This window comes from Pygocentrus nattereri, chromosome 18 (genome assembly GCF_015220715.1).
Source record: "Pygocentrus nattereri isolate fPygNat1 chromosome 18, fPygNat1.pri, whole genome shotgun sequence".
Classification (NCBI taxonomy): domain Eukaryota; kingdom Metazoa; phylum Chordata; class Actinopteri; order Characiformes; family Serrasalmidae; genus Pygocentrus; species Pygocentrus nattereri.
This window is the reverse complement of record NC_051228.1, coordinates 28,022,411-28,048,551: the sequence shown is the minus strand read 5'-3', so window position 1 is coordinate 28,048,551 and position 26,141 is coordinate 28,022,411. Positions and strand designations below refer to the sequence as shown.

Here is a 26,141-nt window from a genome sequence, read left to right as displayed (position 1 = left end):
GCTGCAAGACTGGACAACTTGAAATGTACATGCAATTAAACCGCAAAGCAAATGCAAAGCATCCTGGATTGCAACTCACTTGACACTTAGCTGCAATAATTACAATTTTGAGAAGCAACCTGCATGAAACAGACAATGAAAACACATCACAGACTTTCGAACGAGCTATATCCATGTCAGTAGACAAGAAAGTATGACAAAAGATGGTTTACTGGGCAGGTATAAAGGCGACACCCCCCCTATGCCTCATATCCTAACAGACTAATGGAACTTTTTCATCTTGTTAGTTCCCTAAATGATGAAGTTTCTGTAACCAGCTGCATTGAATAGCCAGCTAATGTTATCAGCTGTTTTAACAGTTGCTTATATCAGTGTTCTTTCATAGTCTGCGGCAATTGTGATTTACATGGCTAGAGTTAGTTTCTCCTCTCTTGATGTCCCCTAATTTTACTACAGAGCTCAGATTCCTCTGGGATCCAATGAATGAAACTTATTACTGGAGAGCTGACTGAGATTCCTTGATAACCTTGCAGTACTATTAGGACAGAAGGAGCAAGGCATGCAGACTACAACCATAGTGACTACTTAAATATTCATTTTGAAAGGCTGCTTGTGCTTAAACAGAACAAAAATCTAATATATAGTGAAGAACCCCAGGTAATAAATGACAGATATGTAGACAGAAAAAAACAGATACAAAGATGATAAAATTGCTGTAAATAAACACAATTACAAAAAAGTTTGGTCCGTAGGTTAAATGGAAATAAAATAAGAAAGCAGTAACTTGCAAATCCTTTTGGGTCAGAATTTTATACATGTTTTTAAAAACAGTACAAAGACAAGATACTTAATGATTAATATGAGCTGCTAATAACATCTAGTGCAGTACTTGAATGCTGCAGGCAGCTTTTCTTGTTTCTGAATTGCTTTGTGTAACTGTCAAGGTTGCATGGAGAGGAAGAGGAAATTAAATAAATGAAAGGGTGGTCTCTGACTTTCTGCACAGCACTTTTTCATCTGAGGTTAAGATGTTTGTGTGGGTTTATGTACCAAACAGTCATCATTCATTTTTACATGACCATTTCCAACCTCTCTGTATCCCTTAGAATGAAACAGGCTGCTTTCATCACTGTACCTTTCAGACTGATAAACAGTGGCATGCAAAAGTTTGGGTACCCTAGTCAAAATTTCTGCTATTGTGAATAGTTCAGAAAATGAACTAAACTTTTTTGCAACATTTTAAGCCAGATTAGTTTATTGTTTTTGTTTTGTACAGTTTTGGAGCATCATGCAAAAATTTGAGCTCTCAGATAACTTTTACCGAGGTCTCAGATTTGAATTCGCTTTTTAGGGCTGTAGTTTGGGGTTCCTCTAAACTGCCTAGCAATTGGATATCAAAAAATGCTGCTCACAGAGCAGAAGAAGGCTATGAGAAAGTGTTTTCAGGTAGCTGTTTTTTAAAACGCAATTAAGAAATGGGAGTTAACAGGAACAGTGAAGGTGAAGTTGAGGTTTAAAATACTTTTTTAAAAAGAATTGCTTATAGGATGGCTAAAACGCAAATCTAAACTCCTCTTTCCCTGCTAAAGACCTTCAGAGAGATAGAGCAGACTCTGGAATGGTGGTGCACTGCTCTACTTTGCGGCAGCGCCAGCATAAATATGACCATTATGGAAGAGTCATCAAAAGAAAACCTTTCCTGCATCCTGCATCCTTACCACAAAATTCAATTTGCAAAGAAACATCTAAACAAGCCTGATGCATTTTGGAAACAGGTACTGTGGACTGATGAAGTTGAAAATAGAACTTTCTGGCTGCAACAAGCAAAGGTATGTTGGAGAAAAAAGGGTGTAGAATTTCATGAAAAGAACACCTCGCCTCCCTGGTAAGCACATGGCTGAATCGATCATGCTTTGGGCTTGTGTTGCAGCCAGTGAACATGAAAATGAAAAGAGAATAAAAAGAGAATGGCTTCTGTAGCAGGATAATGATCCTAAACATACCTCAAAATCCACAGTGGTCTACATTCATTTTCAGCATTTACCAGATGATTTATCCAGCGCGACTTACAAGAAGTGCTTTGTCTATCTAGAGAAGGCATCTTTCCTAGTTACCAATAGGTTAGATAGAAAGGTGAGGTGATAATGGGTATTCGCCCAAACTTTTGCTTTGGGCCCTTTTACTTTTTGCTGTTATGAAACTGTAATAGATGGAAATGAAAGTAAATGGAAATAAAAAGCAATCATGCTTAAATACTAAGAAATGTATCATATTTAGCTTTAATCTTTTACTGGCTTAACTATTCACAGAAATAGTAACAGAAATTTTGCCACCATATGTGAACAATCTCTGCTCTGAATGGCTGCTCAATATAATGTATCACTTATATCCAGGCTGAAACACTCCTTATAACCCCAAAGGCAATTCAAAATGAGCTGTTTTCACAGTTTAATTTTCATATATGGATGGTTTAAAACTTAAACAATATTTATAAATTACATTAAACTCTTTGTAAAAAAAGGGAACATCATTTTTCCATGATATGGACCCTTTAAATCTGAGGGATTATGATAAATTGAACTATTAAAGGACCTGTGGCAGGACAGCAGAGTCAGTGCTTTGGCTGGCTGCAGAGCTGTATAGCTGTACATGTTTTACATGATCTAAGTTCCTGGAGAGAACTCAAAACAATCCACCCCCCCCCCCCCCCCCCCCCCCTCAAATACAACACCAGACAAGGATCAGAGGAGTCCCAGCACCATTAACTATATCTAATTATCCACCCTCTGTACTAATACAGTGAGCTCAGCATTGGACTTTTTTAATACGAGGACACTAAAAATAGTAGATGAAACTTGATAATATGCTCCCACTGCCATGTCTCCACAGGACTTTGGCCCAGACCTATATAGGGGAGTGGGGCAGTAAAATCACACAGTAAAATCAAAGCCGCGTTAAATGAAGTGCTACAGTGCAGAGTACATTTGAGCCCAGGGGAAACAGCCAACAACATTGTTCTCTAAACTGTTTTGCTCCCTTATAATTCTAAAATGACTTCAGTGCAATTTACATGAGTTAATCTCCTTTCAAAACCGACATACCAATGCACTGTGGAATGATAAGTTTGGCATCTTGGTTTTTGGTTTCTCCTCATCAGCAGCTTTCAAAATGAAAAAGAGTGCCCACAAAAGTGCTTTAAAAGCTGGGCATAAAAATGCAGCGGTTTAAAGACTAATCTGACACCATGTGCAAAACTGACAACTAAATGATGACTGTGACCACATGCGTCATGCAAAAGGGTTGAAGTAAGGGTGGGTGATACAGAGAAATATAACTTATTATGGTATCTGAAGCCATTTTCATGATACACATTGAACATCATGCTATTTAGATGGCTTTTAGGTGAATTGCACAGCAGTGCCACATTTAAAAATCCTGACAAACTACAGGTACAATGATTGAAGGGTTTAAGCATTCTTCCTAACTAAAAAATAGTGAGGCCATTTGTGCTCTCTTGGACTCTTGGCCATGGATTGCTGTAGCATCATCGGGGATCGAACTCACCTGGTGGACCTGGTCTGTAACTAATTAACTAAGTAACCAACTAACTAACTTTCTAGCTTATTCACTCACTCACTCACTCACTCACTCACTCACTCACTCACTCACTCACTCACTCACTCACTCACTCACTCACTCACATTTAGCAGGCTGTAGATTCTCCACAAGGCGGAAATGTTGGCACACTGGCAGAGCTGCCAAGATCACAGTTTTCTCATAATACAGTTTTCCCATAATACATGGGTTATTTAACACAGAAAAGTGCAACTTAAAGCAGCCTGTTCCTTTGCAATTGGACCTCAGATATATTGGGCTTCTGGTAGGCAGGTTTTAAGCATATTTTAGGCTGAACCTGACCACTCTGCACTCAAGGAGCTTGTGGTGCTTCATAGAGCACTACTCACCAATAACACTTTGTGGCTTGCTTTGGGATGCATGCAGTTGTTAACTGTGGTAGAACTGAAGATTCTAGGGGTGCAACTATATATATATATATATATATATATATATATATATATATATATATATATAATAGTTTCTGCATTAGATTATGATACATATTACCAAAGTAAAAAAGAAATCACATTAGTTTTGCTGTTATTTCCAAAGAAAGGCCTCAGTAGCTGGTGAAAACATCATTTTCTTGTGGATCATTATACCACATACAGTGTTGATGTGTACTTCAAGTGTAAAACAGTCTGTTACATTGAACAACATCTATAAAGCTGTAACACCACTGACTTTAACACCGCTGACAAAGTTACTAAAATCTGTGATTTTCTAAAATATAGAATCATTTTCTCACATTGTATGTAGAAAACAATATACAAATATTGTTTAAATGTTATTTTAATTAAATTTCTTGTTTAAACAAAAGTTGTGGGGCATCATTTGTCATCACAGTGGCAGAGTGATGTTATGTGAAAGTGAGAAGTAAAGTTTGGCCTTTTTCTATCTCAGAGCAATGCAGAGAAACCTGTACATGTATTAGTTACAAACAGAGTTAATTAGCATTATGGTCTTTTTACTGAGTTTTCTAAGAAAACAATACATCCTTTACAATCCAAAACAAAAACAAAACAGCTCATATTACTCCCCCTTTGAAGGAACTTCACTGGCTGACTGTATCTTTAGGACATGTTTTAAAGTTCTTTAACTATTTTTAAAACTCTACCTGCCCTAAAGCAAATGCATACCTCACAGAATGTCTGGCTGTTTATGCTCCAGCATGTGATCTTAGATCTGCATTTACTGGTCTTCTGCAAATACCTTCAATAAAATCCAGAGAACATGGAAAGACTCACTCTGCTATTCTGCTTCTACACTGTGTAACTCAATACATCTGTTATTGAGTCAAGCTCAGAGCTCCTTTAAGAAACACCTTTAGTGTTTGATTAAAATTCTACCTCTCATTTTGTACTTCATTTTTATTTGATTTCTGTTATTGCTTCATGTTAAATAAATGAATACTCAGAACTTTCATTTATTTATACATTTGTTCACCCTCACGTTGTTGTATTTGATTTCTTCTATTACTCTTAATCTTTGTCACCTCTCTGTAAAGCACCCCTAGAGCAGTCACCTGTATAAAGCAACCTTTAAACAACTTTTTTCAGTGCATGATCTACTCAGAAAAGTGTTTAAAGAAGTCATTTATCAGGATAATGATAAAATATTGTCAACCAAATTAATAGATCATGCCAGGTGAGCATGTGCGGATTGATGTATGCAAAAGTTTGAACACCACTGGTCAAACTTTGTTGTTTTTCTAAGTAAAAATAATTACACATCCTGTACAGAGGACAACGCCTACTTTTTTGCTGAGTTTAACACAACTTTCACACAAGCTACATGTTACATGTTATGTTTTATTTTTATTGTATGTTAAAGATTTTTTTCCAAAATGTCAAATTTAGCAAATAATTATGCATGAAAATGTGCAGAAGTGTGTTTTCTGTGGAAGTTGTGTTCACTTATTCTCATGTAGAAAAATCGACATAAGATGGAATCTGACCAGGAGCGTTCTTATGCATGACTGTATGTAAGCCTGCATGGCTGGGGTTGGTTGTGCATGCTGTGGATGTGAAATCTACTCCGCACGAACCCTTGAGCTCTGGAATGCCACTTCTGAAGGTATGCACCTAGTAGTCTCCTTAGGGGGTGGTGGTGGTGTTGGGGAGGCTCCCGGAACAAAAGCTGCACCCCCTCCTGCCTGTGACACATTCTGGGCCGCAGTCCCAGCTACAGCAGCCCCGTGGACGGATGCTGGGGCTGCATGCAAAGGCTTAATCAGCCCAGCGGGAGCTGCCTCTCGGGCTGCAGCGTGGGGCTGGAAATCCTGAGGGAATCAGGGCAGAGCGGAGCTCTGTCATGGACAAATCATCACGAGTCCATGATGCAAATGAAGCGTGTGACATGCAGGGGTTAAAGGCATTCGTGGGCCTGCCAGACACTTCAGCAGTGTGAAATCAATGTCAAATCAAATGGAATGAGTGGCATGATCTGCAGGAGCTCTATGCAAAAGTTCAGCAACAGTTGTGGGACGGATTTAGAAAGCTGACAGGAGCTTCATATTGCTGATAGAAAGAAAACAAAAGGGTCAGTCCCTTGTAAGACACAGAGGAAGACAATGGAAGATTTGTGTAATGAAAAAATAAAATCAATAGTTTTAAAAATTAACTGTGTTACAACAACATGTGTTGAAAATAGAACGCATGCAAACATGTGAAAGCAGTAATAGGAATAAAGATATTTGTCCAGATGTTGTAGTACAAAGCAGTTCAGTTAATTATCTACGATTTCAATAACATCACAATTAGACTAATCAAATGAAAATTGAACAGCTATACAAAAAAAATAACAAAACAAAAAATGTATCTCCTATTTTATAGGAAATTGGTAAAAATGTTAAACCGATTTGCAACAAACTGTGAATAAAGTAAAACATTTGTCCAGTTGTTGTAATAGAAAGTAGTTGCAGTTCATTATTATCTGGTTCACTAATTACAGAATAATGCTGCAGCTTATTGTGTTAAAAAAACAACAAGAGCTTGAATTGAAATATAATCCTACTACTACGCATAAATCAGGACATGGCTTGATCAGGTGCGTAGGCTTCATAGGTTTTAAAATAATCTTAAATCTTTTCATGTAGTATTTCAACACTGTTTATATTTTGAAACATACCGTATAATTCACAGTCTATATGGTCCTTATTTGAGGGTTAAGTTGCCAAAAATGGTTCTTTGTTTCTGTGATGTCACAAAAAAAACAACACATTTACATACATCCCTGATCCCTCTATTCAGCTTACAGCAGTTTAGCCCCTCTCAATTATGCTGAAGTAATTAGGTGTATTTCAGCCTGGAATGCATTTTGAACAAAGCACAATTCAGGGCACCCAATCAGAGCAGGGGTCATTTACATATATCAGTCTTAAGGGCCCAGTAACAAAAACAGTTCATCTCGTGGGGTCATCTAAATGTGGCCTATGGCTGTTCAATTATAACAATGTCTGTGAATAAAATAGTGTCTAGCGTCTGTCCAGATGTTGCAATACAAAGCAGTTTCAGGCCATTATCTGCTTCACTAAGAAGCTAATGAGGCTAATTAAATGTAAACTAAGTAAAAATGACTTCAGCTCCATGCTCTGTCCACACCAAACATCGTTCTGAGCTATATGTGTAACAGTAAACAGACTTAATATGGTTAGAGAATTCAAACTGCAGGTTCCCAGCCATGCTTCTTGTATGTTGTAATTATAGGCTTCCACTTTCAGAGACGGTCATCTAGATTTTACTGTTCGTTCTTTGAAACACTTGATTTCACAAGAACTGATCATTGGTCATTTCCAAACGTGTAAGACGCAAGTGCTACAGTTACTGTAAGACGATACAGCTTTGAACATCTCTTACACAAAGAAAGGAGACGGACGTGAACATAAGCTGCTTTGGTACCTGCAGCTCTCCAGGAGGCTCTTTTCTATATTAAGAGTGATCAACACTAAAGGTCACCATGGCAGCCAAGCATAGGCCTTTGTTTGAGGCTCAGTCATTTGTTATTGTGGAACAGAGGTGGGTAGAGCTAAGACCGTTCTCAAGTACCATGCAGTTCCTTCAATGAAGTAATAACTCAAGAAGAAACAAAAGTAGCTACTAAAACAAACTTAAAGGGGAATTTCACCCATTTTAAACATTTCTGCATAATCATATGGTGATGGGAACCAGACATCCAAAGAACTGAATGCCTCTCACTGCTACCTCACAGAAATTCAGTACACAAAATGGTTACAAATAAGCTGCCTGATGTCTGAAACACTTTTATGATAGTTTTGAGCCTAAAATGTAATTTTTTAAAAATATGTTCATGGTTGAGGGGTATGCGCAAGGAACTGTAAGGAAAAACAGTCCCCATAGAAGATAGATGTACCGCTATTTTACCATCATCATTTTTACATATGAAACCTCAGAAGACACTGAAGACATGGACGTTCTTAATACATCCAGCATCTTTTTGGAATCTCTTTGGTCCAAAATAAAATGCTAAAGCTCCAAAGTGATAGGTCAGCACAGAGGCCCAGGTCTGCTCAGCTTTAAATGAATAAAATGAAAAACTAAACGTAAATGACTAAATTGCAACTAAATAAAAAGCAGAGTCATTCTCACATAAACACAGGCCTACTTGAGCATAAGTAAAGGCATCACTTGAAAAATGCTCAGAAAAGCACCAACGCGTCCTAAATTGGTACTTAAGTATATGCAACTGAGTAAATGGAACTAGTTACTGCCCACCTCTGCACCTCTGCTACAGAAAGTCCACAAAGTCTGCAGTTTCACTTCCAACAGAGTGCTATTTCTGTCTATCTATCTATGTGCTGCAGAAAAAGATGAGTACATGTGCAAGCAGAACTTAAAACACAGTACAGTTTAAAGCTGAAAGACTGTAACAGTGATGCATACACTGTACAACAAATCATCTAAGCATTTGTAGTGAATATATCAGACTAGGTTTTTCCATCCACAAAACACATCAGCAAATTGTGCTGAATATCCTATTTGAATGCACTTTACTGCTCAAATTTAAGTTTTTTCTGCCTTTTCTTTTCAGAAAATATCTGGACTCTGAAGTGAACTCTGCTGAGCAGAGCTGAAATGACAGAAGAGAGAGCGCAAATAGTTTGTGGAGAGTTCCACGTGAGCAGGAAATGCAGGAGCTGCAGAGGAAGCCCTACTGGCTAAGAATAGTGCTCAGTGATAGATTGGATCCACGTTGACAGGAAATTGTTTTGCTGGCCACCCTCTACCTAAAGCTTCAATGCAGCTCTTTCGAACTTTGCCAGCAGTAGAACCATTTTATTTACTATGCAAAACAGTCAGTGAACCTTTGGGTTTACATTTTTATATAATGTAAATCTTTAAAAATGTTTTTGGAGGTACAACTTTGCTTGACGTCTGGTTCCTATCACCACTACTGTGAACAACTGTGGCTCAGTAGATTTCTTTAGAATACAGCATTTCACATCAAACCCCTCTAAGCGCCTTTGGTGACATTGGTGGAAATATAAACACATAATTTTGCAAACATAATTATTATTGTGTGATATCAAGATTTTTCCCTTCAATAACAGTTGAGAATGATAAACTGAAACTGTCCTTCTCTTTTACTTTCTTTTGTATAATGTGTTTTAGTTTCAGAGGCAATGAAAAAGACCATTTTCTCATTTGTTTATGGGGCATTACAGGACATTATGCAACGTGGAAGACAGATACAACACAAAAGACAGATTTATTCAGAAGAACACATAATTTGCAGGTTCACAAAGCTGACACTCTGCCCAGGCCAACGGCTGTTCCAGAAAAAGGGTACACACTGAACCGTGCGTTGACACACGTCCACTACCGGCACACACAGTATTAGGGGAAAAGGAAATGAACTCTGATGTTGTTATTTAGATTTGAAAGCATTAGTTATTACAGTGTTGTTCTTCTGTAATTTCCAACACAGAAGAAATGGTCGTTTTTAATTTTTAATAGCCTACTCTGCATTTACGAATGATCCCCAGCCACTTTTACAAAAACCAAAGGTCACAGGAAAAAAGGGGGGAGAATTAATGATGAAAGAGATTAACAGAATTTTTCAAAATTTCTGTTAAATGTACTGTTCTAGATTTACAGAATCAGAATTACTTACAATGATGGTGAGAGGAACCAGGCGTCTAGATAAGTTCATTGTCTCTAAAAGCTGCCTCTCAGAAATGACTGTATTATCTTATTATGACTATATATTACAGAAATGAATATATTATCTCTGAGAGTGTTTTGTGTCTGATAAGGCCAACAAGATTTTTTTTTAAATTCATATTTTTTTCCTGCAGTAGCTTTCATATACATTCAGATGCACTGCCACCATTGTGAACGATTTTTACTCAACAAGTTAAATGACTTTGGCTTTAGCTCAGTTACTGACTTATGCAGAAATTTGGTGGCATTCCCCTTTGAATTACATCAGAGTCATTTTAGCAGATCTTTGAAGGTTTTACTTCCATTTGTTTTACAGAATGGCTCTCTTGCATTTCGGCCAACTGAACAAAGTTTAAAAGCATTTCTTCTATGCTGTTTTGGACTCTCAAGCAGCCACGGTAACCATACGTAAAAAATCAGTATTGTAAGAATAAATTATGGAAGCGTGAAAATACTCATGGAAATGCCTAAATGTTTGAGTTCACAGTAACAACCTAAATTTGTGGCGTATATAGACCTAAACAGCAACAATCGTAGCAGAAGAATTTAGTTAATTTAGGCAGTAGGCTACTGCTGACCACTCGACTCAGTGAACGGCTGAACGCTCCACGTGTTCGCACGGCGAGGTCTGACCACAAATGAATCTTTTTTTTAACCGAATCTTTTCACTAAATCAGTCGAACCGATTCAATCAAACTGAATTAAGAACTTTTTTATGGAAGCATAGCATTCACATTTGTATTTGCACATTTGCACGCTTTTGTGTTCTTTTCACTACTGTTCATTGCTTCTTTCAATTTCTAATGCCCGTAATATTAACCGTAAAATGATTTATGTACAGTGAAACTCATTCGGTTTCGAACAGGAAACGGCTGAATCAGATGTTCTATTATATAAAACGCACAGTTCGGTATAATCTGATGTCTAAATCCAATCTAACTCCACATCGCAAGAATATCGCTTGATTTACCGAAACAGTTTGATAGTATCAGTGTTAAGTGAACTTTCCAACACTAGGCCAACGTTTGATTCACAAAATCGCGCGACTCGAGAGAATCGGTTCGGTAAACTGAATCGAGCTTCCGAAAACTTGAACGAAGTTCGACTTACTGAAACGGACAATCCGGACGAATCGGTTCGTGAAGCTGAATCGAACATCCCGTCACTATGTAAACAGAGCGGGGTGCCTTCGCTCCTCCCCTCTTCCCTTCCTGCCCCCCTCCCTCCACTCCCTCTTCCACACAAACCTATTAAGTGGCAGAATTCAGCACAGAAAATGGCGACGGCGGGGAGCCGGACCTCGTCGTCAGGACCGTTGGACTCAAACGGCGGCGCAGACGGGGGAGACGCACTGCGGGGAAGCTCCAGCGTGCCCGGTCTGCCGAGCGGTCCCGGCAAGGCGAAGCGAAATGCGGCGGAGAGTTCGCAATGGAGACGTAGAGAGCTGCGGAAAGTGAGGAGTGTGGATCTGGACGTAGCCGAGTCGCTGCTGCTGGCACCCGAGACCGGGGCAGCCCCCGCGGCGGCGCAACTCCACTTCTCCTCCGTTTCCTCTCCCGGAGCGGTCCAGGCTGCTTTACTGCAGCAGAGTCACCGCGTCCAGCACAGCAGCTCACTGACTGAACACCCTCTCACTGACAAGGCGAGCAGTAGTTTGGCCATTGCTGCTCAGGAATTGTTGAAAAGTTCGTTTAAAAGCGGCAGCGACCAACTCAGCGCTGATAATGGGGTTACCGGAACTTCAATGGAAGTGAATGCTAGCCAGCATAGGTAAGGTTCGCTCTTAATTAGGGTCGTTTTTCACCATCACAGTCGTTTCTCTGGTCTCCGTTGCAGGGATTAACTTATTTGGAGGACTTGCATTGCACTTTGATACTTTTAGAAACTTTGTTTATGAGTTATATTGAATTCATAGCTTGTTTCTAGTGCTTTGTAACCTCGTTTTTCGCTCCTGGTTAAACGTTGATGGTCCTTATTGAATGAAACGGAAGAGCCGTTTGAAGGTGTCTGTCATGTGTGCTGGCCATTAGCAGCAGGAAGCTTGTGAGCGAGTGCTCCATAGCCCACATGGGCAGGGATGGCCAGTCCGCTGCGTTTTTCTGAGTATCAGCTTCTCACTTCTTGTGAAAGTTCAGTTTTATAGTTGGTGTCATTAAAATGCTTTTGTTGCGATTTGAGACTCTGAAGGAAGTGAGACGGCTGTACGTGTTGAAAGCCTGCGTGGCTTCAGCATTGAGCCCTGAGGTTCGCCGCACATTTGCCGTTTTCTCTCCTTTTTATTTTCAGTCTTGTTTGATCTCTTCATCAGAAGTATATTGTGTTCTCAGGGGCATCACCATGTCTACAGGTTTTGGATCTCTTTGAGAAGTGCTGAGTTAAAGGAAACCTGTGTTATAGGTTTGTTTTTTTTTTTTTAATTTATTTATTATTATTTATTTGCTTTCACGACAGCAAATCATCATTAATGAGTGTGCAACTGGAGTAAATGCTTAAATATTTCTAATATTTCTTTCCTAATATTAAGACAGGATCTTCCAAGCATTGGTGGATCCGTCTTTTGCATGTTAATAAGCTGTAATTGAATATATTATGCAGCTTTGATTTTGTATAAGCAATGATTTGGCAGGCAGTGCAGTATTGAAATATACTAGAGTAACTGGCTGTTGTACACCTTGCCTGATGTGGTCCTTTTAAGTCGAAGTGTTTTTAAAAATGCAGCTTTTTTCATTTATTTTCACCACTGTGAGTGTGAGATTAATCTGTCTTCCTTTTGTTTTTGTGTGTATTTAGTTTCTAAACATGATTACATGACAGTGTTAACTTAACGACAGTTAGAAAGTGCATTGCTGGAACTTTCCGTCTCGTTTATGTACATCTGTCATTTCTTCTAGAGAAGCTTTGGAGTTAGTTATGCTGAAGTATGACACGGTTAGTTATCCACTTCAGTGCAACAGGAAACAAGAGACAGGCACCTTATTTTCACTCTTAGGAACTTGTTTACTCCAGGTTGTCTAAATTATGACCCCCCACTAGCTTTTCCTTAAAAGGATAAGCCCATGTTAAACATTGTTGAAGTGGAGTGCAGAGATCTGTAAGTAAAGTCATGAGAGAAAGATGGTATCGGCTGGGGTGCATGACACTTGCCTTTTTATTTTTGGGTAGTGTGGCTTGTGAGCTGCGAGTTTGCTGTAGTGTGAGTTGCATGGTTTTGCTGTTAGCCTCATATTCAGTACAACACATTAAACAATTACTGAGGAAAGCTCAGTCTCTAGGACTCATTTGTCCAGGAAAGTAGGTTAAGGTAAGGCACCTCTGAGTCTAGGTAGAATTCCAGCAGGAGCTCATCCTGCCTACTTTTGTGAATTTCTAATACCACAGTGCCTCTGTTTCTGTGGTTTACTTCACCCAAGAGAGTCAAATAAGGATGTGCAAAATCAAGTATCTGTTAAAAAGACTTTAGGAACTGCATGTCATCAGTCATTTTCTGCCACGCTCTTACTCAGACGATGGCTGTTCTGCTAGGTATGAGCATTTGTGTCATTTAAGCAGGCAAATTGTTTTCTTAGCCCTGTTCTGTTTACTCACACTTGCATGTTAGAGCAGTAAAGGGAACCTGAGTCAGAGCACTTCTTTTTGCGTCAGAGCCTTGATTCACTTACTGTCGCGTCCCCTCAGGTGAGAAGAGGCGCATCAGGCTCTTTTGTGTCTGTACATGGCCATCTATCCCCCTCAACCTCTCCTCAACACATGTCACCGGTACAAGCTTTCTTCTAGACAGGTGTTGAAAAGCTTCCAGGAACAGATGTTCTCCTGCATTCGTAATGCGAGCGAGCTCATCTGCCCGAACACCATTGCTGGTGTCTACTTGAGGAGAGATCAAAAGAAGTCGGCCTTTCAAACGCCTCATCGGGTTGCCACAGTTTTAAAGAGCCTAAATTATTCAGAGGTCTGGATCGCTTTTGTTTCCCTTTGAAGGCTTCCCCCTTGATCACTGTAGGGACTTTTCTTGTGGAGGGACAGGGGTCATTTGGCCACGCAGGGCGAATTTCACTTAAACAAAGTTGGCAGGAAACGTCTGCGACAGTTTAGTCGAAACACCTCTTGACTGGTGATTTCAAAGTACAGCAGTTTGAAAATGGACACAAAAGGGGGACTCACCTCAGTTTGTTGAAGTGATGCACTGATCCGATATGCAGGATTGGTAATGGCGCTGGTACTAACCTTGTTAAATGGACATGTGGTACTGTTTCTTGGTAGGGATGCCTGATTGTGTTGGACTTATGTCAGTGTCTGCTGATAATTGTTCATCATGGGACTGATCATTAGATCTGACTGATATTTTATGAAACACTTTTTGTACTCTGGAAGAGCAGACCGTGTCGGCAATTCTGGGCCAACATGATAGAATGTCTACATTTAAGAGCTTAACAAGTGCCACATTTCACCTTAATGTTAATCTGTTTCATTTCTACAATTATCTGTGTCTGCTTTAGCTTTGACTTCAACAGATATGGTTGTACAGTTGTATGCGAAACTTATCTGAGCAGATTACTTTTTGTTGATTTTCTATGTAAAATGAGTTAACATTATATTATTAGTGCACAATTTCAATTTTTTTTTAATTTAGTTGTTTAAAATATCAGAAAGCATAATTGATTAACTGTGCTGTAGTTTTTGCATAGGTTACATTTTAATGTTTTTTGTTTCCAGTATGTTAAATTCAAAAAATAAGCAGTAATTATGATGAAATATTAAAATTAACTCACGTTGACTTAATTTTACTTAGAAAATCGACAAAACATGTAATTATGACTGGGATGCCCAAACATTTGCAAGCGTTTCGACTGTATTTTTTGGCAAAATATTGGATATCTGAGTATCAGTCCATAATTCCCATATTGGTCCATCGATATGTCTTGGTCGTATTTATGGACTATACAGTTTTCTAGAACTGTATAATTGAACAAATTTGCACATTCTTTAAAAGACTGTTGGTATCTGACTGTCTCTTTTATGCATCATTAGACTCTACTGTATATTTCTGTATTCATTGCTGTTTATCAGTTCCTTATTAGAGCACTGCTAATGGATTGGTGCATGACATGGGCCCTTGAGTTCAGACATTGTGGTTGGTGCTGTAAGAAAACATTTCCAAAGCTATGTCCATACTTTATGCTGAGTTCCTAGATCATTGCAAAGCAAGTCAGTTGCTGTGTTTTCATATGTGGCTGAATTTCCTAACCACTATCAGCTGATTATTTAGCAATGGAAGGCCTACAAGTTGTGAAACAGCTGCAGAGCTAGCAGCAGGCCTAAAGTTTCCTTTTAAAGTGGATTGAGTTGGTGTGGCTCCGCTGGGTGTTCCCAGCCCACAGAAACGTAATTAATTTGTTTGCATTTCCAGCGGATGTGGCATGAGTTCTGACAATCTGATTTGGTAGACGGTCAGATGCAGGGTAAGATACCTACCCTGGAAAAGAAAATATCACTGGTCTTTCATCTAGTCAACGTGAATACTCTATTATTGCCCTGTAGTGTGAAAACAAATGTAGGCTGTTTGCTTGAATAGAATAAATGGAAAAAAAATTGTCAGTTTGGGTCAAGATGTGTTAATTAAACTTCAAAAATTGTCAGTTGTTTGCTAGGTCTGTGGTAATTGATGTGGATTGCACAGCTCCCAGAAGTTGTAGAGCCACCAAGGGGGATAAAAGCACATGGTACTTGTTTACCCTCTGCTAGCCTCTATTCATTCTTAACAACATTAGCATGTTTGGTCACACTCTTTGTTTGGCTTATTTTATTCAGCTATATGTTGAAATGTACTGTGTGTGTGGTCTGGACTGTGGTCTTGGCAAATAGCTTAATTCACTCAGATCTTAGTTTCGGTAAAGCCTTTGGAACCTGTCTGTTGTGTCTTTGCACATGATGAGAGCGCTACATATGACTCACCACCACCATGCCTGTAAAAGAGTTTTTGACAGGCTTGACTTCATAAAACTGACCTTCTTGGAGTTGCCCTCAAATTAGCTGCGGCCCCACATCTGGAGTCAGAATGACTTCAGTGCTGAGGTACGAAAAAGGAGGATGCAGGCTGCCTGCCTTACACTTGGCACTCAAATGTGCTGTAGGTTGCTCCTGTTCCCATGGGAAACCTCCCCTTCAGAAACCGATACGGTAAGAAGAATGTCAGAGAGCTTTATGAAGTCTCAGGGGTTTTATTGGAAGCCGTCATGACAGATACGCCCTGGCAGAAGATAAAATAAGGAGAGAACATGCGCACACCAGACGTCTCTTAAATGTGTTTGGAGGCTTGTGTCTAGTGTAGAGTGAGGCAGTGACATTTTGGTGTGACATGTGACACTTTGGCTCTTAGAAATAAAACAGTAATTTGGTGGAGGCAAAGTTTTAGCTATTTGCCAAAGGTTCCTGTTACCTCTCAGTGAACTTTTATGTTGGGATAATGCTAATGCTTATATATTTAATTATATATTTGTTTATATACTATAATTATATACTTATTTAAAGTAGTTTTTTTCAAAAAAGTATTTTCCATTTAAAAAGGACATTGCATGTCCCATTTCTGTTGGTCCAGTCTGTGTGAAATGCTTCCAATGTAATGGCTGCTTGTATTTTCAAACTATTTTTAATATGGTTTTGATATGATGGACATCTTGCTTCTGTCTTTCAGTATGTCCACTCACCTTCCATGCAAAGTCAAAGTTCCATATACAGGCTAATGTTTATCATGAGCTGGTGTTTGGGGTTGCTGGTGTCTGAAGTATTCTGTTGCTAGGCAGGCAAGGACAAGAATGCCCTGAAATTTGAATCCTTCGCATGGGGGTCAAAAGCCGCCCTTTATCTCTCTCCATCTTGTTATGTAAAGCCTGATACTGTTTGCGGTAATTGGTGTGTGATTCAGGGTCGGTATTTCATTGTAGGTCCACTTATAATTTTGAAATTCATATAATTTTTTACATGATTGATCGTTTCCAACCTCATTGTCATCCTTTTGAATGAAACTTGTTTTTTGTTGTTTTCTTATGTTTAAGTTGAATTATAACTGAGTTCCTTTCTGACTGGTTGCTGTATGTTGTCTCATTCAAGAGGCACTCAGAGCTGAAACACTGCTTATAAGGTCAGTATGGATGGGCGGAGCTAAACTGCTGTGGACTGAATAGGCAGACTGTGTTGCTGTTTGTGACCACACAAGACATTCTAGTCTATTCAGTTGTTTTTGTAGCTTAGTTTTTAGTTTCCTTTATTGACTTTTTTTTGCAATCTCTGTCCTTTTAAGGCCAGATAAAACTCTCAGCTAAAGCTGCTTCATGCAAAATTTTATGGCACAAGAGTTTTTTTGTCATATCACTGTTTGAACTTTGACTAAGACTCATGACTAACACAATGTCTCAGAGAAACAATGAATTGATTATGCATTTTGGTTATGCTTGCTTGGCAATCCTTTTGGTCTTTTTCTTCCTCTAATTGGCAACAGATACTCATGGTTGGAGTAATAGATGAATAAAATGGTTTAGGTTGTTGCTTTCCTCAACTTTATCAAATGAGCAGGTTTCTCAGCTTAGTACTCCATCTCAGTCTAGCTGTCTAGCCCTGTAAACGTATCTGGTGTTGGTGTGAAAAGATATTTGTCCTCACTCTGCAGAGTGTTCGGGGCTCCTGAGAGCCGTCCTGTTTTGTCTAACCAGTCGAGGCCTCTTCACGGTCACCAGAAACTGCCTGTTTAAAGCCTGGGGTTAGCTGAACGCTCATGCCTGGACGGTAGCAACAAAAGCCCGGATATTTCCATACCCATTAGGCCTTGTCGGCAGGCACAGGGGTCCCCCCTCCTCCCAGTTTCTGTTTAGTTAGCAGCAGGACGAGGCAAGCTAGAGATTACATGTGAAATGTAAACACACGGGTCCCTGACTAATCAGACCCAGATTACTAGTTAAAACAACATGTCTTGTGGAGGGGCCTTTGCTAGATGCCCTCAGCACATACACATGACATGGCCGTGCACATTGAAGACTGGCCCTGTTCTGAAAATAAGCCACATCAGAAACTGCATGCTTCACTGATGTCTGAAGATAAGAGACTGGTTAAAGTCAGTGCATGAAAAGTTGTTTTCAGAAGATACAAAGCAGCTTCTGGCTCTGCAGGGTGTGAAGGAGGATTTTGTTTCAGAGTTGATGATTAGAGATCAGAGAAGGGTTTTGATTCTGGATCTGGTTAACGGTGTGGATTTTGTAATTGCTTGTAGTTTAATTGAACTGTTAATTAAGAATGCACAGTTATATCAGTATCATATCGGGAGATATTTGGATCAGACAGAAGTTTAGGTTTGACAAATTTCAATCTGATAATTGATAATATTTATTGTACTGTGAAAATTGGACACTGGGCTACTATTCTAAAAGATGCTTCTGCAACTCTAAAGGACATATTTTGTATTTCTCTGTAATGCTACTCCTGGTGGATCTAATCTCAAGTTTTACATTTCATAAATGTTCTTGTATCTGTGTCAGTATCGGCATCGGCAGATATGTCCATGAAAAATGTTGAATATCGGTACCAGCACGCAATTCCCATATTGGTGCATGTAAGAAATAAATGTTGTTTCTTTGTAATACAGGTGGATCTAGGTATCAAAGTCTAGTTTTTATAAATGTTAATATGTGACATGCAACAGCTGGTACCTAAATAAAGCATATCAATTATCAGCCCAAAGTTCCTAGTTAGGCATTTCTAGAGAAAGTCCAGGACTTCAAGTTCTATTCAAGGAGTTCATTGTCTCTAGTTTAGACAGACCAATGTTTAACTGACTTTTATTCTACTTTTTTTAGCCTCCTTCTCCAATGAGACATGTAGAAATTGGGTGATTTGACTGCTGTTGCTATACTGTAGGCAACAGACCAAACCAAGATGGCCCAAATAGAGCACCATTGTTATTACACAGTGGGGTGCATAAACTGGCTTATAATTAAACTCCTACATACACATACATTCATAGATTTATTTACAACTCTAGCAGTGTATTATGTAAAGTGGGAAGGCAGTTCACATGAAAGACATTTTATTTCTTGAGTACTATGAACCGAACTTGGACAAGCCCAGTGTTCATCAGAGTGAAAGCGTGTCCAATGTAATACTTTTAAGAAGTGGAACTAATGTGGTATTTAGACAAAACAGAACAAGTCACTTAATAACAAGATGTTTTCTCGTGTGCTGGCCTCACGTGACAGGAAAAAAACACCATCATAGGCTTCTCTGTGCCAAACATGTTTTTGTGGTTACTGTTCAACCCCTGAGGGGTGATTTGAGCGAATCTACCCTATTAAAAACGAGATCAATAGTTCTCCCAAATTTCCCCTCACAGCATTGTCTGAGAGCAGTTGACAAACTGTAAGTTGTAACAGCATGAGAAATCAGCATTGATCTTCTGTCATCTGCAGCTCCAGGGATGGTCCATGGGTAATGTGAATTCTCTATGGAGAAGCAGGCTTGTAGATTGGAAATGATTGCCGATTGATTAGCACATGCACGTTGTACTTGTAGCTTAAGAGTGAGCATTATAATAAAAATCTACTATTGCAATACATATCAGGATACTTTTTTCTGAGTTTTCTTGAGTAATGCAGTGGCACATCTTTTAAAAAAATCATAATGAATTAAACATTTCACGAAGTTTATTCAGTTAAAGTGTGTTCATTATGTTGTCTTGGACCCTCTGCATCATCAGGATTAGAATATAGTTATATATCTCATAGATCTCGTAGATCTTAGATCTTAGCTGTTTTTTGTTGATGCACTAGATAAAACTTATTTTAATGTAATTGACCTCTGCTCTGGTGGGCTGCCCTGTATTGTGCTACATTTATATAAAAAAAAAAAACAAAAAGGAAAAACAGTCTATCCCTAAACTCCTCATAACTTTAGTTTTAATGGATGGACCTAAACTGCAGTAGGCTGAGTAGGTGAATTAATGTAAGCTGTTGCGCCTTTGCTTTCATATATTAGCTCAGCGGAGTATGTTTTGAAGTTGTTAACAATGTGTGCATATTCCACCCAACTCCTTTATTTAAGAAAAAGTGTAAAAAAGGTGGCTTTCAATGATGTGGGCCCTTTAATGATGCATGGAGTTGTTAAGCATTCTAATGATGTCTACAGTACGCTCCAAAAGCCTTATTGTGGCATACATTATCATTATAATGAATCGGATCATCAGGTCACATCACCTACCCTTTTTGTAGCACGTAGACTGCCACTTTAAGAGCAGATGACTGCAGCACAAGGCCTCCTGTTGTAAAGCTGGAGTGCTGCTGTCATAATGAGGAGGTCAAAAATATTGGGCCCCAGCTCAGAGAGACCCAGCAAAGAAAATGGCCAAGAATTCCTCGGCTGCCCTGCAGCTCCTCAAGCTTCTTCCCGCTGCCCATTAGCTGCAGTCCAATCTGTTTTTGGAAAAGATTTGGAAATGTTTACTTAGCCACGCCTTTTCTGCCTCAGAGTGTTCATCTGGGCAGCTGCTTTGGCCTGGCTCTGTGCTTCCCCCTGGACAGTGTCCTGCAGTTGTTTTCCTTTTTGACCTCCATCTTGGAGGTCAAGTTTGGTCTAAATTGAATTTTTCTTTTTTGAGTCATTGGCACTGTCTGCTTGAAAGCACCATTTTAAGACTTAATGAACCTTTCTTCTCTCTTGAATTTTGTGATGCAACAGTTGATCAGGATGAGCACCTAGTGCCTCTCTGAATGAGATGGATTGGCAAGGAGACTTATCTGTGTTTCTGTGATGTCTTTCAGGGCTTTTGGCTTCATTCCTTTCAGTAGTGTGCATGTGTCCTCTGTGCCAAGTAAAAAAAGAACCAAATATACTTCAGCTGTAGGCCAAGGCTTTTAGACGTTAACCTCAGTGTGTACGCTTTGGCTTTATCTGCTGTCCAGCAGCCTTGCTGTTTTGTTGTTCTCCATATGATCTTTCCAGTGTTCTTCTTTGCCCTCTTGTTTATCCCACTGTTTCTCTTGCTATCATTAAGACAATAACTCTTCTTCATTAGTATTTATTGGTTAGCAAAGCAGTCCTTGCATCGCACAGAGGAATGTTATTGTATGCAAAACAAGGAAAACCAAGTGGAATTTAACCCTAAACAACAATCTGTGTAACATTTTCACATCTACTGGACATTGTTCCAGTGCATGTAGGTTTTTCAGTTGCAGCACTATATTTGCTGTGCAAGCTAGTGTATTTTTACTTCAGATGACTTCCTGAGGGGAGGGGGGGGCCTAAAATATTTTGTCTTGTAGCAGTTTTCTCTTCAGTATCTTGCAGAGAGGCTTTCTGAGCACTGCTTTGAGTACAAAAGTGGTACCAGTAAAAATATCTAAGCCATAGCCAAATTTATCTGGTGTATGTCTGAACATCTAAGTTTGTCTTTTAAATCTAGGGAGGGGGTCACTTGGCTGTTAACTACATTTGTACTGTTTCTCTTTCTCAGTGTCTTTCTTTCTCTATCTATGTATCGCTGCTTTCCCTTGGATTCTGTGGGAGGCCATGCATGTGATTCTCTGCAGAGTTGGCCCAGATTCTCTCATGAGTCTCTCTCTTTATATCTCTATCTCTATCTCTTTCTTTCTGTTTCTCTATCGCTGACTCTTTCTTTTTCTGAGGTAAAAAGTGCTGGCTGATATATTGTCTACATATTTGTATGGGTGGGTGATGGATGGGTTTGATAACCCATATTGTTATGGGTGGGTTTGATGAGTTGGAACCAAAAAATAAAAACCCAGAACAAATGGCATCACATTTAAAAGAAATGCCAGTAAAAATTATAAATGTAATGGTTTTATTCAACATTTGACACACTGCCCTGTACTAAATCCTACTGTACTGATGTCAACAATATGCTAAGAATCAGCAGATGAACTTTATTTACTCTTTTTTTTTTGAGGAATTGAGGTGGTATGTTTGGCTTACGAGTCAGCTCAAAACACAGTGAAAATACTGATGTTAAAACCAGAGAAAGACCACCAGTCTGTCTCAGATATGACATTGTGCACTTAGTCCTTCTCTACACGTTATACAATGTACTTCTAAATAGTTTTATGATGGCATTGTCTCAAATCAAACACTGTTTTGCTGTAAATGTTAAATTGTGCCTGGGCTAGCAATTAATTAGGCTAGAGCATGAAATATCCAGTTATCATTGTTGCCTTCAGAAATCCTTAGATGCACATTTCAAACTATCTGGCACTAAGAAGTACAAATGGTTGTCAAAAGCTAAAGGCACATGATTAATTTGAAATTGACAGTTTGAAGCTGTTAAATGCTCCCCTTTATCGTGTGGGGGTTAGAAGTATGTTACATGTGGCTGCAGTTCCTAGTGTGAACATACTACATACACTTAAAGTGGTTAGTATGCTGCAGAAGTGCTCTATTTGAGACACAAAGCATGCTCATTCACCACAGCCTATAAATTCTCCCTCATATGTTCCCAAACCACTTCCACCACAACCCATTATTAGCATCATTCAGACCAACATATTTCACTAAGGCTCCACTTTGTTCTGCCAGCTGAAACGTTACCTGGAGCTTAAGTAATTATTGCTGTTGTTTTTGACTTAAACACACCGTTTCCTGAGTGGTGTGGTAGTGTGAACATATGTCAACACCAATTAGCAAGAAAGCACACAGACTGCTCAGTATGGTTCTCAGAAGCGCTGGGCCTTTGGGAGTTGTGGCTAGGATGTTAACCATGAGCAGCTTGCCCTTGTGGCTTTTCATCCATGTCTGTTACTGCTGATGTTTTTTGACCATCTTGTACAGTTTAACTAGTGTTTTTATGAGCAGAGTATTTATTAAGCTGGTACTTCATGATCTCTGTTAGATTTCCATTTAAGGACTTGACTGTACACCTAATTCTGGGTAAAGTGAATGGTTAACAGGTCATGTGTTATTGGTCTTCTTTGATTTGATGTCAGTAGCTCAGGTATCATGGAAAAGGAAGTCGTGTCTTTTTATGACCTTGATGTGTGTTAAGGCTTGTTTTCTTAAAGCGAGACAGTGAGCACACTAAAAAGAGGCTGTTTGGTCCCAGCTGTACTAGTTAGATAGCAATATTTTACCTTAATGCTGACCCCAGTCAGCTTTCTACGTCATGTGAATTTAGCTGTTTGAAATTGTCTCCGGCAAAGTGGCTACAGAGGAGATGGTTTCAGGCTAAATGAACAGCCACAAACTGTCCAGGACCAGATTTGTGGCCAAAGATGACTTAATACTACAACCAAAACTTTTACTGAACTGTGGTGTTATGTCCTGTTATTTCAGTCACACACTATCACCATGCTTGCTCCTGTGTCTGCTTCAGTGGAAGGGACAGTTGCAAAATTACCAGACAAGAAACCAACACGAATTAAGTCCCCCACCACCCCCACCAACCTGGTTTAACCATTTATCAGGGTTATTTTCCTCACAGTTACTCAAATAAGAGAAATCTGTTACCAGCACAGGCCTCCCTTCTTATCTACTCATGGTAGACTCATTAAACAGACTTATTCTTTTTTAAGACCTCTATGCTGACCTTAAGGGCCATGGATGCCATGTGTCAGCAACCTTGAAGCATCCTGGGGTTAACTGCCTTGCTCAAGGTCTTTACCCCAGTAGTCAGAGCAAAGGCAAAAGTATTGGAAGCTATAGATGATGTTCATCAGTGGGTTCCTCTACAGGATTCAAATGAATATATATCTAGAATGTGCCTGTAGCTTGAGTTTGTTGTAATTAAGTTCTTTTAGTCCAGGTTGGTTTTTGTTTAAACATGCTGGCATCTGGAAAGAAACCATAGACCTGGTCTTGTACGTTGCATTCCATGGCTCTTTGGTACAGTAAGCAGTTCCGCACTTTCAGGCAACCAAAATCTAGTTAATCTTTAGATTATCTGTGCAGTCTATGATTAAACGGCCTTTGATGCATGTCCGAGGATTTGGATATTGTTGCTTTTCTGTGCATGTGTACATGTGCTCCCCTCCCCCCTTCTTCCTAAAGCTCAGTATGCCTGCCATGCTCCCCCCAAAACCCCCTTCAGAGGCCATGCTCCACTTCCAATGCTCTGGCTAGCGGGCCATTAATGGACTGCCTGCTCATCAGCTCTGTCGGCTCAATTGCCCTGACACTGGAGCTGTGTGTGTGTGTGTGTGTGTGTGTGTGTGTGTGTGTGTGTGTGTGTGTGTGTGTGTGTGTGTGTGTGTGTGTGAGAGAGTGTATGCGTTGTAGGGGGAGGTAGAGTAGCACTCTGGGTGGAGTATAAGGGAACAGTCAGGAGCACTACTCTAGGTATATACTTCAGTCTGTAACCATACTTTTCATTTTGTTTTGCGGTGATAGTTGGCTCTGTCAAGTCAGGCCAAACATTTTCCATTCCTTCTCATCAGTGTTGTAATGAGTCCTTTGAGAGAATAAGCATGTATTGAGAGAGGAAGGAAATACAGTTTCTTCAAAACATGGTACTACATTCAGCGTTCACTGTAGGCAAGTGGGTAAAGCAATAGTACTAAAGTCACTTACCAGATTTCCCATCCTGCTGTTGAGTAACATTTTATGCAAATAACTGAACAACTTATCGTAGCCAGTATAGTAGTTGCCAATACACTATACATTTGTCATTCTGTAATGAATTTTAATACCTAAGTAGACCATCTTGGCATCTGTGAGCTAATAAGCATGCCTGTCCCACCTAAAATCTAGACAGCTGATTGGCTGGGTAAGTAGTGTCCTGTAAGCCTGTTATTAATGTCAGCATTTCTTCAGGCTGCTTTTTATTACAGACGGTAAATATGCTGTAAATGTACCTATTTCAGCACTTCACACTCATTTCTGGTTTATTTTTGTTTGGTAATTACAAAGAAGATATTGAAAAAATTTCGAAAGGGTATTGGTATAGATACGTGTTTTTTTTTTTTTTTTTTTTTTTTTTTTTTTTTTTTTTTTTTTTTTTTAACCACTTAAAATCTCTGGCTTTATTTTTGGGTAACTATATAGGGACTTTAATCCAAACTGATAGTGCTATTCTTAGGTTAAAGAAGTGTGTAATAAAACTGCCGGTGGGCCTTGGCCTTGTAAGGGCTTATCGATACTCGGAAATCAGTGCAAAAGTCAATAAGTACATTTAAAAACTATAAAGCACATGCAAGTACAGCAGGCAGTAAGTACAGAACCATAAGCATTAGGACAGAAAAGACAAATGTGCAGTTCTTGACAGCAGTGGTTTGTTTAAAGGTATTATTCAATTGTGTGGGGAAGAGTGGAAAGTGTGTGTTGGGTTGTGAGGGCTTCTGGAAGAGAGGTTAGTGGAGCTGCCCCTGCTGAGCGAGGGGCCGGTGTGGAGATAGTGGGGGTCGTGCTGGCCTGTTGGGGGTCTGTGTGCTATGAACAGCGGCCGGGCGGGCAGAAGGAATTTCTCCGCATTCCAGCCACATACCAGAACTGGAGCAGTGGGCAGTGCAGCATGCATGCCCAGCTCCCATTCTCACTCCATACACCTGCACATGCCATCAACACATACAGACTTACAATGACGGGCCAGCTGCTGAAAGTCCGAATTGGTGGGAAACTTGCTTTTGGAAACTTTGTGATTTATGACTCTTGGCCATGGACAAAAGCCTGTATTAAGATTATATTGCTACTAATTGTAATCACGATACAACTTCCAATATGTTGGAAATAATTTAATAAATCCTCAATGAGACCTGGTTAAAAATGGGTCTGCATTTATGCTTTCTTGGATTATCTGAATTTGTTGGGTACATCCCAACACTAATTAGGCCTCACATTCATAGTTAGTTGGGGTCTTGCAGCACATACTACAGCATTTAGAGGCTGTTTAGATTTTATTTTACTATTTTCATGTCTGGGTCTGGATTACCTTTGGCCAGAATCCACTTACATTTTTCACTAAAATGTGTCACCAGTGTGATCAGATGAGAACTGATTTTGCTTTTAAGTGAAACACATTGACACACATGCTGTCTTCCAGTAACCTGCTGTAAACATTAGGGATGTAACACTACAATATATTACATTGGATTACCGTGCATCGTATAGTATGGTCATTTTTATGACTATCAGGTTAGCTTGTGGGTAGGATGTTAGCTTGGGGATAACATATTAGCATGTGGCTAGAGATCAGGCCACTATAAAGCACAACTTTTGTTTCACATTTCATAATGTACTTTTATAATTGTGGCTGAATGATTTAGGTGAATGATTAATATCTAATATGATTTGTACATGTACAAAATAGGCCCTAAGCCTGTATTGGTGGTCTGCATGGTATCAAACATTCACCACACAAAATAT

General features: G+C 39.4%; 1 protein-coding gene across 4 annotated transcripts in view; it reads left to right on the top strand.

The window, feature by feature from the left end:
* The first annotated feature begins 11,041 nt into the window (after nt 1-11,041).
* map3k1 (mitogen-activated protein kinase kinase kinase 1, E3 ubiquitin protein ligase) overlaps nt 11,042-26,141 on the top strand; it is a 49,162-nt gene continuing 34,062 nt past the window's right edge. For 2 of the 4 annotated variants that reach the window (XM_017697295.2, XM_037547496.1), the window contains exon 1: nt 11,043-11,570. In XM_017697295.2, coding sequence (XP_017552784.2) covers nt 11,077-11,570 — 494 coding nt within the window. In that variant the 5' untranslated portion in view covers nt 11,043-11,076. Of the gene's footprint in view, nt 11,571-12,067; nt 12,198-26,141 lie in introns of those variants that run through there. The other 2 variants (XM_037547497.1, XM_037547498.1) reach the window with 2 other exon arrangements.